The sequence below is a fragment of the Culex pipiens genome, chromosome 1, assembly GCF_016801865.2.
Source record: "Culex pipiens pallens isolate TS chromosome 1, TS_CPP_V2, whole genome shotgun sequence".
Classification (NCBI taxonomy): domain Eukaryota; kingdom Metazoa; phylum Arthropoda; class Insecta; order Diptera; family Culicidae; genus Culex; species Culex pipiens.
Window position 1 is genome coordinate 85,944,969 of NC_068937.1, and position 13,285 is coordinate 85,958,253.

The 13,285-nt window shown below is 39.5% G+C and overlaps 1 protein-coding gene across 1 annotated transcript in view; it reads right to left on the reverse strand.

Moving 5' to 3' along the window:
- Positions 1-2,206: 2,206 nt before the first annotated feature.
- LOC120425107 (protein unc-80 homolog) overlaps positions 2,207-13,285 on the reverse strand; it is a 39,939-nt gene continuing 28,860 nt past the window's right edge. The window contains exons 31-37 of the mRNA XM_039589501.2: positions 12,153-13,237; positions 11,945-12,093; positions 11,360-11,891; positions 10,516-11,304; positions 10,165-10,333; positions 9,255-10,112; positions 2,207-3,368 (exon numbers count right to left, since the gene is read on the reverse strand). Coding sequence (XP_039445435.1) covers positions 3,286-3,368; positions 9,255-10,112; positions 10,165-10,333; positions 10,516-11,304; positions 11,360-11,891; positions 11,945-12,093; positions 12,153-13,237 — 3,665 coding nt within the window. The 3' untranslated portion in view covers positions 2,207-3,285. The remainder of the gene's footprint in view (positions 3,369-9,254; positions 10,113-10,164; positions 10,334-10,515; positions 11,305-11,359; positions 11,892-11,944; positions 12,094-12,152; positions 13,238-13,285) is intronic.

Here is a 13,285-nt window from a genome sequence, read left to right on the forward strand (position 1 = left end):
CGCGGTCCTTCTTGACAGAAAAGCTCCTACTTGACAGCTCGTTCCAAGGGGACCATAGTTGATCCATCGAAAAAATGTTGTCTTGTCAAAAAAAAATTTTGCATTAAAATGAAAAAAAGTGATCAGAAATGGTTTTTAATCGTGTTTTTTACCATTGTACATAAAAATTGACATAGGGCTTTAGTACCCAATTGGCCGGGACGCTGACTCCTGCTGAGCCAGCGCAAGGGTTCAACCCAGTACAAGCCAACTCCAGAAGTCTATACTGTAGCACGTAAGTGTCACCACTCAAATTACATGTGATGCAACAAATTTGACTAGTATAAATACCCGAGTTCAAATAAACAAAAAGGAGTCTTTTCGGCTGGAACATCTAGGCGACTTGTCTACTTTATTTCGAGCTCCGAGCTGGTTACTGCACCTCGCAGTCTACCACACCTTGGATAGCTCTTAATGCAAAGAAAGTCCCTGCAGGTTTCCCCGCGGTTCTTACGCCTCGTAGTGTCGAACGTTTGAGATATTATAGTACAAAGGGATAAGCTCCCCCCGGATGGGGCTAAATTGTGGAACGCTCCCAGTGAGTTTTACTGAGCTGCTTTGGACATTTTAGGTAATAGTAGTATGAAAATAGTTAGAGCTCGGTATTAATTCACTGGGAGGTCGTGTGCAAATTCCCGTGCTTGTGAAGTTCTGTTTCTATGCCACTGTTGTGTTAGCTTGTAACATGTTCGACATGACACTACAAACCAGCAGTGATAAGTTATGCGGAATTCTCCAAGTACGGAACACGACGAAAATTAGACGACCCGAAGAAATAGTGAAAGTGATAGTGAAAGCAAAATAAATAAAGTGTCTGTAAATAATCATGAGGTGAAATTATAATTATAATTATTTATATTTAATATGATATTACACTTTACAGCTGAGTTGAAACTCACTATCAGAATCTAATGTTTTCTTGTGTTCTCTTTTGTTCTTTTCGTTTCAAACTGAATTAGCGAGCATCTGACTTGCTACGCAACCGCAGGATAACACCAGCTGTGATCAATACCACACCGACTGACGAGGATTGCTACCAAGTATGGTGTCCACGGCTATATGTCCAACCGAGAGACCTCCAAGGTCGCAGGGAAGTATTAATTAGTATCGCCTTTTTATGTTTGATCCTTTTGTTAATACAAATTCCTTTGCAGATACAAACCACTTTAAAAGTATGCCTCGTGGCCTACTTTGATCTTTTGCATATTCTATCCGCTTTCTACCCCCAATGTGTCCTGCACGGAGAACCTGGGGTAGCTTATGGTTGACCTGGGGAGCCCGAGGAATTATGCCGTAGGTGGCTCGTATTATAGTCTTACTCACCTATCCTCGCGGCAAGGTCTTCCGTAGGTCTACACCCGAACATGCGACGTGGGACTGCATGAATCTTCAGCTGCTGCCGGAAGGGTGTATTCCGAAATTACCGAATTACCGAAAAAAAATAATACACGATCATGTCAACCAGAACACCTATATTTCTTTGTTTGGATGTACAGAAAAGCGTTGTCTAAACATTTTACCTAAATTGCACAATTTTTATTTTTCTTTATTGATGGGTTCATCGTGTGCAACACATTAACATCAACGATTTTTGCTCTATCACATGTAAATCAGACTATCTTTACGATGTTTTTGCTAGGGATTATAGTGCTTGCTGTGGATTAGTAACCGTGCTGCAGTTTCTTGTGCAGTTTGTCGTTTTTAATACTTTCCATTGATCTTCTGTTAGCTCTTTCTGTTACAATTTTTTCCGGCCGAAAAGTAGTCTTATTCCTAATCACACTTTATTTCCTTTTTGCTAACTAACACGTTCCAGCTATGTTCATTCAATCGAAATCATTCCGTAAAGTTGTTTTTGAAACTCACAACATCGTTACAATGCGTTACTGTGAATCTAGTCAGGACACAAACCACTTCCAATCGAGTTTCAAAATCCCCTTCACTATGTGTGTTCATACGTTATGATTCTATTTTTAAATATTTCCGAGCATTTTCTATCGTTCTACTTTACCGACACCATCAGCCGGGACGATACCGTGTCTACTTTGTGATCTCCTGGCACATTCACAAAGTTCTTATTGGAACTTTTGAACAAATTTGCAATTCTTGAGATTTCTTTTCATCATTTCAAACTTCAAACCTTGCTATGCTATTACTTTGACTACACTTTTCGCTATAACTATGCAACATTCAAATACTTGATTATCAGTGACCGGCATATTTTCGATGATTTCATTCCTACTTTGGCATGTGTTCTTTTCACTTTCTCTGTAAACATTCGATACATTCGTTAAGTTACATATTAAAGTGTTTGATTAAAATAGATTTGGCATGTTAACATTCACGTGTGTTTGTGTGTAAGTGTGTCCTATGTTTGTGTACGCGTGCAGTAGTCGCATTTTTTCTTCCTTTTTAAATTGCGTTAAAAATAAACTGCTTATCTATAAAATACCACCTGGGTTTTTCCACTGTATTCTAAAGTCCACTAAAAACGACAAAATAATTCTCACAACATTGTTTAACGGTTAACTATATATTTCACTTTCTAAATATATGCTTCATATAAACGTTGGGCTTCTACTACTGTTCTTCTACTGTTTTCTAATCATTCATCAAAACAACGATTTTCAGTGTAAAATATAAAACAATTTCGTAAAACATCTGTTCCAGTGGGATTAATTTTCGTCGTGGGATTTATGTCTCGTTTGTAGTAAAATAAATAAGACTTGGTTATTTCGTATTGGTTTTGCTTATTGCAAATATTTTGGCAACCATTGTTATCTTCCTGCAGGGTTTCTGTACTCTCGAATACTGCTTGGTTTATTTACTTGTGATTTTTTTTGTCTCTCTGTTCACAATACTTGTGCGTCATAAGATTGTATGGACCAACTTCCTCACCTACTCGCAAAAATTTATTCCAGTTTAAAAAATTGTACCTGTTTTAACACTTTTAAAAACAATACTCGTTTGGTTTTAAAACATTGTCTACCCTTTTGTTAACTTAAATATCACACATGGAAAGCCTTTAACAACACTCTAAACTGTTTACGCTTTTTTATTGTTTGATAGTTGCATTTGGTGCTACCTCTAAATATTTCCACCTAAAGTTTACTTTGCTTTTTCATATTTTGACACAGTAACAACTAGCTACGTTTTGCATGCAATCGGGTGATTAAAACTTGCAGTTTAAAATCGGTAATTGGTTAAAACAGACATTCAACTGTAAATATGTGTGTATAAAACGCTTTAGATTAGTGTATCCTCGTCCTGCGTCTCGAACAACATGAGCAACGAGTGTTGCGACGACGAGCGGCCGCCGAGGGCAGTTCCTGTGAAGAATATTAAAAAAAAAATGTTTGGTTGGTGTGAAATATTTATTTATTTTTATTTAGCAATCTATCGAGTTCATAAATAGATTTTAGAGTACAAGAAGTTTGATAGCAACGAAAATAACTAAAACGGTATTTTTTTACAGGTGCTTCAAAACTCGAGTCGAGGCAGTTTCACCTTATACACTCGAATGTCACAAATTTGTGGTCGCTTAACTTGGATACGATCACAAAAATAAGAATAATACATTGATTTTCTAGATTTTTCATGTTTTCATTCTAATAATTGACACTTTGGATAATCGCGTCTTGGCTGATTCAACTGATAGTTGGAAAGTTTTGTTTTTTTAACTCTCTACAGCCAAATTTTCTTTTTCGAGTTACTTTTTCCCTCGCTCAAAAGATCATTTCTCGCACGTCAATTTTGGGCCAAATTGAGTGAGAACCCCATTTTGTGCAGCTCACAGTGCCTCACTTTTGACTTTAACAGATCCCCAAAACTCTATTTTAATCCTGAGATTAGAAGAAGCACTCCGTGCAATGTTGTCACTCTTCATATCAAAAATGTTTCAATCTTGACATGTGTGTGATGTGATGTTTTATGTTTTCTTCATTTATTTTAAGTATTTTGTCTTGTATTTTTGTGTTTTGATTGGTATTTTTTTAGCTTTTAAGTCGCACAAAGTGTGTCAAACATCATTTAGAAATATAATAAAAATATTGCAAAATTTACTTGATTTTTTGAAATTTAAAGATAAGTTAAAGTATAAAACAATTAGTTAAAAATACAGCAAAAGTTGACTCCTGAAAAATACTTTTTTTTCAAAACATTCCTTAAAAATAAAAGAATTCTCTTTTCCAATGTTTGCTTATATTATTATTAAAAATGGTTAAAAAAGTTCAAGATGATATGTCAGAGACATAACCGAAAGACATAGGACCAAACAATTTGAATGAGTTTTTGCTGGATTGCTTTGCTGGATTGCTAGTGAAATCTGGAATAAGATTATTTTATTTTGTTTCATAGATTTGTCGGCAAAATTGTCATAAATGTTCCCCCAAGGTGAACCTTCCATGAGGGCACCGGCAACTCCAGGTTGTGGCCACTACTGTCGAAATGGCCATTTGCAGGATCAATATCAAAACTATGAATTTTGATACCCATATTGCCACAACTCGTATGGTTCTGTAAAAGGCCCTCCGGGCCTGGGGGAACCTGCTTTGAGGGCAACGGCCACTCCAGGTTGTGGCCACTACTGTCGAAATGGCCATTATTATGTTCAGTATCAAAAACCATGAATTTTGATACCCATATTGCCACAACTCATATGGTTCTATAAAAGGCCCTCTGGGCCCCGGGGGAACCTGCTTTGAGATCACCGGCAACTCCAGGTTGTGGCCACTACTGTCGAAATGGCCATTATTATGTTCAGTATCAAAAACCATGAATTTTGATACCAATATTGCCACAACTCGTATGGTTCTGTAAAAGGCCCTCCGGGCCCGGGGAAACCTTCTTTGAGGGCAGCGGCCACTCCAGGTTTTGGCCACCACTGTCGAAATGGCCATTATCATGTTCAGTATCAAAAATCATGAATTTTGATACCCATATTGCCACAACTCGTATGGTTCTGTAAAAGGCCCTCCGGGCCCCGGGGGAACCTGCTTTGAGGGCACCGGCCACTCCAGGTTTTGGCCACCACTGTCGAAATGGCCATGTTTCATGAGAACCGCCACATCATGGTAACTTCCACCGGTTCGCTTGGTGCGCCTTTGTAAGAATTTCCTCCTTCTGCTGCTGGGGTTCTTCCTTCTGCATGCTGGTCCTCTTCTTCTATTGGCTGCAGCTGCTGCTGCTCCGCGCCGGCCCGTCAGTGTTGCCACATGCTCATCTGTATCAGAGGGTCCAAAAATCTGTCTTATCTGCACCAAGCATGGCGAATATCTGTACCATTATCTGTACGGTATATTTTTTGTAAAAAAAATTTTTAACGTGCGTTTTGAACAATCTTATGACAATACTAAATGCTGATATGCAGCTCGGAAGGAATGCAAAACTCCATATAAAAAAACGCCCAAGAAACGGTCAAGGAAAGACGTTTCTTCGCGCGATGTTTGTTTGCAAAATGTTCTAGTAAAAAAAATTAAATATTCATAGTTTGTTTATTTTATTGCAACTGAAAGTTATAAATTTATCAATAATTTTGTAATCGATATTATAATATTGAAAATTCCAAATTGACTTATGATGCCGAATCTCAAAAAGCAGAATCTTGAAATTAAAAGGAAGGATTTTGTATTTTGCTTGAAAAGGAGTAGACGAAAGAGAAAATTCATAAACGCACAAATTCAAAAATACAAATATTAAAAACAACATATCAAAATTGAGAAAAAAAAATTCTAAGATTAAAAAAATAAAAAGAAACATGTATACAAAACAAAATTTAAAAATAACAAATTCTAATAAATAAGAATAAATAAAATAAAAAATGTATAATTTAATAATTCAAAAATTTAAAATCCTTCAAATTCAAAATTAAAAAAATATCAAAGAATTTAGGAATTAAGAAATTAAAGAATTAAAGAATTAAAGAATTAAAGAATTAAAGAATTAAAGAATTAAAGAATTAAAGAATTAAAGAATTAAAGAATTAAAGAATTAAAGAATTAAAGAATTAAAGAATTAAAGAATTAAAGAATTAAAGAATTAAAGAATTAAAGAATTAAAGAATTAAAGAATTAAAGAATTAAAGAATTAAAGAATTAAAGAATTAAAGAATTAAAGAATTAAAGAATTAAAGAATTAAAGAATTAAAGAATTAAAGAATTAAAGAATTAAAGAATTAAAGAATTAAAGAATTAAAGAATTAAAGAATTAAAGAATTAAAGAATTAAAGAATTAAAGAATTAAAGAATTAAAGAATTAAAGAATTAAAGAATTAAAGAATTAAAGAATTAAAGAATTAAAGAATTAAAGAATTAAAGAATTAAAGAATTAAAGAATTAAAGAATTAAAGAATTAAAGAATTAAAGAATTTAAGAATTTAAGAATTTAAGAATTTAAGAATTTAAGAATTTAAGAATTTAAGAATTTAAGAATTTAAGAATTTAAGAATTTAAGAATTTAAGAATTTAAGAATTTAAGAATTTAAGAATTTATGTTAGACTGTAATCCATGTCCATAATATTCAGACTGCAATCCCGATCGACCCAGTTGACGGTACAAAACATAATTTATCGAAAACTTTCAATAAAATTTACTTTGGCCTAATTCCATTTACTAAATAGTTTAATGTGACATAATGACGTTACCTTTCAAGAAACAAATAATGTTTTGAAAAACGAGGATTACATTTTTAATATTCAGGCAACTAGGGGAAATCTACCCATTTTAATCCTAATAAGCGGTCGTGTTTGAATGATGCTGGATAATCTAGAGTCTCCCTTGAATTTTACTAAAACCAAGTACACCAACGAGTAGAGCAAGTTTTTGTGAACATTTCTGTTTATTTTCACTTTCACTAAAAGTTATTCTATTTCTTTACCAAGCATTTAACAAAAAAAAATTCCCAATGGTATTCTAATCGAGGCGAATGCATTGGGCCACGCCCATTTTTCTAATATCGGCTTAGTTCTTTTTTCTTCCAACACTCTGTCGAGTGTTGCCATTTGCGCTGACAGTTCAAACGAACACTCACGAAAAGTGGCATTTATAGGGAAAGTTTCCTGGCATCGCTGGCTGTGCTGCTGGTGGTGTTGACGGCCAGCCTTTGTTCTTTTTTGCCTTCGTCTCTCGCTCGGTTTTCTTCAGCCTTCGGTTGGAATGCAAAGTGAAAATTGAAACGTCAAACGACTTGGCGCGTTTGTTTTTTTGATGGCGCTTGCTAATTTATTACATTTTTCGGGATTATTCTTCAAGTGAGTGCCTTACTAATGATCAAAAGAACATGTTGCCGGTAGTTGGAAGCAATTTCATATCTTAAGCGCCGTGAAAAAGTAAGCGAAAGTGAAAAGTTAATTTTGGCGATATTCATTAAGCGTTTGAGGGATTCTCGTGTGTGTCACTGTGTGTGCCAACAAAATGATGAGAAGTGGTCTCGCAAAATACAAATTATGATCAAAAGTGCATTAAATGTGATCTTTTTGGCCAGTAAGTGGCATACATTTGCGTGCTTACTCGAGGCGGTGCTGTTGCTGGTAAGTTTATAGCCCAAATAGTATTTTTGGAGCTTTAATCGAGCATCAAACTCTCCATATGACGAAGATAGGTGTTTGATTGGAAAGGGTAGATTTCCCCTACAAGGCGGTTGTAAATATTTTTCAAATTTAGTGCATGTAAAGTATGGAATGCTTAAAAGATAATATTTATTATCAAACTTTTTTTTTTGCAAAAAATGCGTTAAATGCAATAAGCAAGATTATGGATATAAAAAAAATCATGTTTTTTTTCATATTATTTAAAAATATATTCAAATTAATAAAAAAAATACAATAAACTTTATGCCTCATTAATTTCAGTTGGATTCACTACAACTTTTATTAAATTTTTGAAGTATTTAAGATTTTATTTTACCTGTGTTCTCCTTCATTTCAAAATCATTTTTGAGAAGAATGGGAAATGCTGGAAATTATGTTATAACTTTATTAGAACGAAATGCTATGCTATGAATTATGTTTATTAGGTCCTTGTCGGTACTGAAACCTGGTTAGCAATGAGTCTGCTTTTGTAAATACAGTTCTCTTAAACCTAAGAGTAACTACAGAGGATCTTGTGTGTAAATGTTAGTGGAAGGGAGCCAATTACCCGCGGCGTACTGGGGGTTAGTATTGAGAGAGATTGCTAGTTCAAAATATTCTAGCATAACTGGATCTAAGACCGTTAAAAAATATAAGAATGATCCATTTCTAAATGTTTCAAAAGTTAAACTAGATTTAATCAATGAAAAGTTCTTAAATATTGAGATAATTGCAATAACTTAACTATTCAATAATATCATTTTGAGTAAGAATCTGTTTTATCTGAAAATCTGTACAAATCTGTACGGTGACCCAAATATCTGTCATCTGTACGTACAGATTCTGTACTCAGATCTTTGCTGAAAATCTGTACCATGACAGATAAATCTGTACATGTGGCAACGCTGGGCCCGATGTGCACAGTTCGAGTGCTCGTTCCAAAGTGACTTGCTTTTGCGAAATTTTCTGCTTAAATAGCGGCACAGCCGGAGAACGGCACAAAAGGGGCGCGGCCTCGAATGCATACGCTCGCTCTGATTGGTCATCTGTCCGATTTGTACTGAAAAATTACTTATTTTGATTGCATGTTTTAAGTGCTTTAACTATGTTTAGTCAAACTTTCTATGTAGTTAAACGATAGCTGAAGTCTTCCCCTTTCGATTGGTGGTTCAACCGTCTGGATTAATTCACACGGAAAAAAGATATAAGCGTTCGAAATGTCCCCTTTTTTTTGAACGCTCAAATGTGACGCTTTGGATCGAATTTCTGAACTGGCCCCCCAATATAGTAAGTAGAGACATAGTCCTATGTCAAAACTGATTTTCGACAATTTAATATCGAAGCCCATCTACCCACTGAGAAATGTAACACCACGATCGGCCTTCGTCAGCCCGATTTCATTCAACCATCAGACTGATCGGGTCGTTACATTACTTAGTGGGTGGAGACGGGGCTTGTTATTGGGGATAAGTTATGATTTTTTTTTGTCGGGATGGGTTGTAAAAGGTTATGGTTTGAAAATACGTGCGGATTGTTGCTTTTCGAGACTAACCGTGAACCAACAAAATTATCGCTTTTGCCATCCACAACATCGATCAAGTGATCAGCACAAGTGATCTTTTTCTATATATTTTATCAAACGATTCTTACCTGTAAAGGAACCATCCGGCGAGAGCAGCCCTGTCTGGAGACTGTAGTTGTCTCGATAGCCCGATGTGGACGATGTTTGGGACACCGAGTCCCAGGAAAGGTCACCAACTGCGGCGATATTCTTGTTGATCAGTTCCAGTGGTTCGATCGGAGCCACGCTTGGCGGAAGAGCGGAAATGCCGCCAGCACCGCCACTGCTGACGATGGATGATATTGAGGGCGGCTGATTTTGCGCTTCCATGCCCTGGTTGTTGTTCGATCTGGTTGCACCACGGCGGCATCGGAAAGTCTTGCGACTCTGGGCGCGCGATCGCTGGAGGCGATGTTTTGGATTTTCTCCGGAACTATCGTCCGCTAGGCTGTCCGGCGAAAGCGGCGTTGTCGAAGTTTCTCCCGAAGAGGTTTTGAACTCGACCGACGACACGAATCGTAACTTGGGAGGTTGCACCTTGCTCGAAGGTTGCATCGACATTGAGTGGGTCAGATGGGGCGCTATACCAGAGAGGGGACCCTTGTTGATAATGCAACCCTCCGGAACTATTCCCGGGGTAAGAGTTATTCCGTCGCCGCTTTGAGTGTCCGCCCCGAGGCCATCCTTGTTCGTCGTGGTTGTTGAACTGGACAGAGATTCTCCCCGAGGAGCGTGCAACGTGTGCTGGGACAATGTGTCACTTGGTGTACAAACGCCGGTTCCACTGCGCGAGTCCTGCTGGTATGACGAAAAACTTGGAACCTGTGGTCCCCCAGTGAACATAGAAATCAGCGACGGTCGCTGAGTATGCTTTGAAGGGGGATCCGACGCCAGTGGTACATTTGACACCTCCCGGCGAGGTGGTTCCGGGGGCGGAGGATCCCGATCTGAAGAAAAAGATTGTTTGATTGAGCAAGACGAATTATTCGTTCAATTTACCGTAACGTTTTTCCTCTAGTTCCTCCCGTAAATCTCTAATTTCCCGCGCTAGCTCCAACAAGATAGCTCCTCTTGATTTAACTCCCCCTGGTGGTGGCATTCCTCTCATGCGTTCTCGAATTAAAAATTGCATGTGTCGTTCATGATCGCCGATTGGCGGTTGCGATATCTGAAATCGGCAATGATCCGTAATGAATGCTTAATTTAAGTCTGGAGCAACATTTGATAGGGCCGGTATGACATTGCTCTTACGGCCTTTCATTACACGCGTTTAAAAGGGAAGAAAGGCCGTAAGAGCAATGTCGTACCGCCCCTTTCAAATGTTGCTCCAGAAGTGTGATTGAAACCAACCTTGTGCAAAATGAACGGCATCAACACAATGTAAAGGGGCGTCCGCTGAGTGACCACAAATTCCAAAAAATTCCACAACTCTGGAGCAGCCTCGTTACGTCTGCCCAAGTCTCGCATAACGCGTACAATTCGTGGCCACTCGTTGGAGAGCCTCGATTCGAAGCAAATGCACAACACTTTCAGCGCCAAAAACGTGGCCTGGTAAAGTGAGGTGGAGATCTTTGCAGGGCGCTTTGCATCCCGGCTACCGGTGAATGTAAGTGATCCGGCTCGAATGTCTCCGACGGTGCGGTTACCCTGCATACCCGATTGAGCCGTTCTTCCTGCGACCGGACTCATCGCGTTCAAAATAGCCGTTACCAGAAACGAGACATCGGATTGCTTTAGCTCGCCGATTTCCGAGATGTTGCGTCCACTGCAGACCTTCAAACACAATGGCATGATCAGATGCATGAGGAAGCTCTCGGCTTTTTCCTGGGTCGGAAATTCGGTGCTACCTCCGCATATCTGTTCCAAACCGAGTGAAAGAGAATCCACCGGACTGACCACTTGCAGCGACACTAATCGTACGACTTGCGAACAGAAGAACGGAGGCGGACTCTTGGACATAAGGGCAGCCCCAGCACTGGATACTCCCTCCGGAAAATTTCCGGGCTCGTTGACGATTAGATTCTGGACGGTTGTCAGCAGAGACTTCATTTCACGCCAATGGAGTACGTGTGGGTAGCGCACAATCGATTCGTGCACCCCCTTCAACAAACCTGCCGCGGCTTCCCAATCCGTATTTCGCTGGAACCATGAGACAATTTGGTTAAAAACTCGTGCTCAGTTTCGGAAAACTTACCCTTATGGACGTCTTCTTGGAGATCTTCAAAAACACCTTATCTAGCCTGCGTAAGATCGTTACCAGCGTGGGCTTCATACCGTGATCGTCAGCCCATTCAGCCCTCGGGAAGATACACTGCATGTATCGCTGCAAACCCCTGCATGCCATCGACTCAGGATCGTACGGAGACACCTTCAGCAGGGAGTGCGCAATTTCCGCCAGCCGAACGTGACACTTGACGTCTAGCAGATCCACCGGTTTGTTATCTCCCTGCTTTCGGGCAAGTTCGTTCAAACGGGTAGAGGCCATCGTTATGAACTCTCCAACCAGGGAGAGTAGCACGTCTCGGGCACGGCGATACTCGGCTCGGATAGTTTCGGAATCTTCGACAGATTCGTTCAGAATCTTGGTGCGACCGACGTCGCTGACGTACTTGGAGTGAGATTCCTCGTCAAAGTCTAGTCCGGGTGAGCAAGGCGGCCCACGGGAACAGTTCCGTTGGCTTGAACCCTTGTGCTCGGGACTGTTGCGATAGGGACCGTTGTAGCTCCTAAAAAACATGAAGGTTAATCTTTGAGGACGAAGAGACGAATGACTGCATACTTGGACAATCCTTCGCAGTTATGAACCATGGTTCTAATGGCTACGGCCAGCTGTAGTATAATATCTCGTTCACTTTTTCCCTCCAGGGGAACGTAACTTGGCGATTGCATCTGTTTCATGTAACAAGGTAGGATGGCTTCCAGAATGATCTGTAAAAAAGGGTTTGGAGTTTATACGATCATAATAAGATCCATCGGATCAAACCAACCAGCATCTGGTAACCCCTTGTGCTTTCCGCTGAGTAGGATGACGTCATAACGCACAAAGTGATGCAGTCAAGCACTGTAACCATTTCGTCTTCATCGTGGTAGCAAAAATCGATAGCTTTAAGTGGTTTGGGTTCCTTGACCAATTCCGCGATATTCAATGGATCTGGAGAGGGCGTTTCCAAACTGAGCAACAGGTTGAACAAGCAACTAGACTGCACCTTGTGTGCTTCGCCGTATGCACCATCCTCATCTGTATCTAAAATGGCCGACACAGATCCAAACATTTGCAAAATGAACGGTTTTCTGTTGAGCAGGTAAAACTGCTTAACCGCGTACTCAATCGTAGTGGTGACGAGTTTGTTAGTCTGGTGCAGGGAATACACTTGTAACAATGTTGGCATGATCATGAAATATCCATTGGTGGAGAAGATGTTCTTAAAGTTGAACGCCGCGTTGATGAACGTTGCTGTAACGTAGCGCAGGATACAGGAGTCCTCTGAGTGAAGCAAAGCAGCGCCCGATAAAACGTTCAAAAATAACTGAATATCCGCAGAGTACGCAAAGTTGCCAGCCATCGCCTCGAACATTCTGGCAATCAGACGAACCCACATGAACTTGTGCAGAACGTCTAATCCGAGTAATTCCTTGCCAAATTCACCACCCTGGTGCAAATCCAGATCCACCTCCAGAGCCTTTCGCGGAAAAGATGGTAGCTTCATCAGCTCTTCGTGCAGAAACACAACTCGTTGCACCACCATATCCACATTTTTCAAGATGGCCCAGGTAAGGTGGACCTTACCAATCTCCACAAACTTTTTGTACAGTTCTTGTTTCTGCAGTGCGTTGAACGCTTCTTCCGGTTTCATCTCAACGAGACGCAGCTGCGGATACTGGGAGCGTTTGAAGAAGTACAGATCGCGCACGTACCAATTGGGGTTCAGAATTTGCTGAGTTTTGTAGTCCACCAGAACGTACTGGTTAAATTTTTTCTCGTCGATTCCGAAGAAATCCAGCGACTCTGTCAACAGTTGTGTAAATTGTGTGTCTTCCTGAACCGGAAATTGCGACGGAATTCCACCTTCGTCTGTAAAACAAATAAAAAGTTGCAATCTAATCGTAATCACCAACGCGA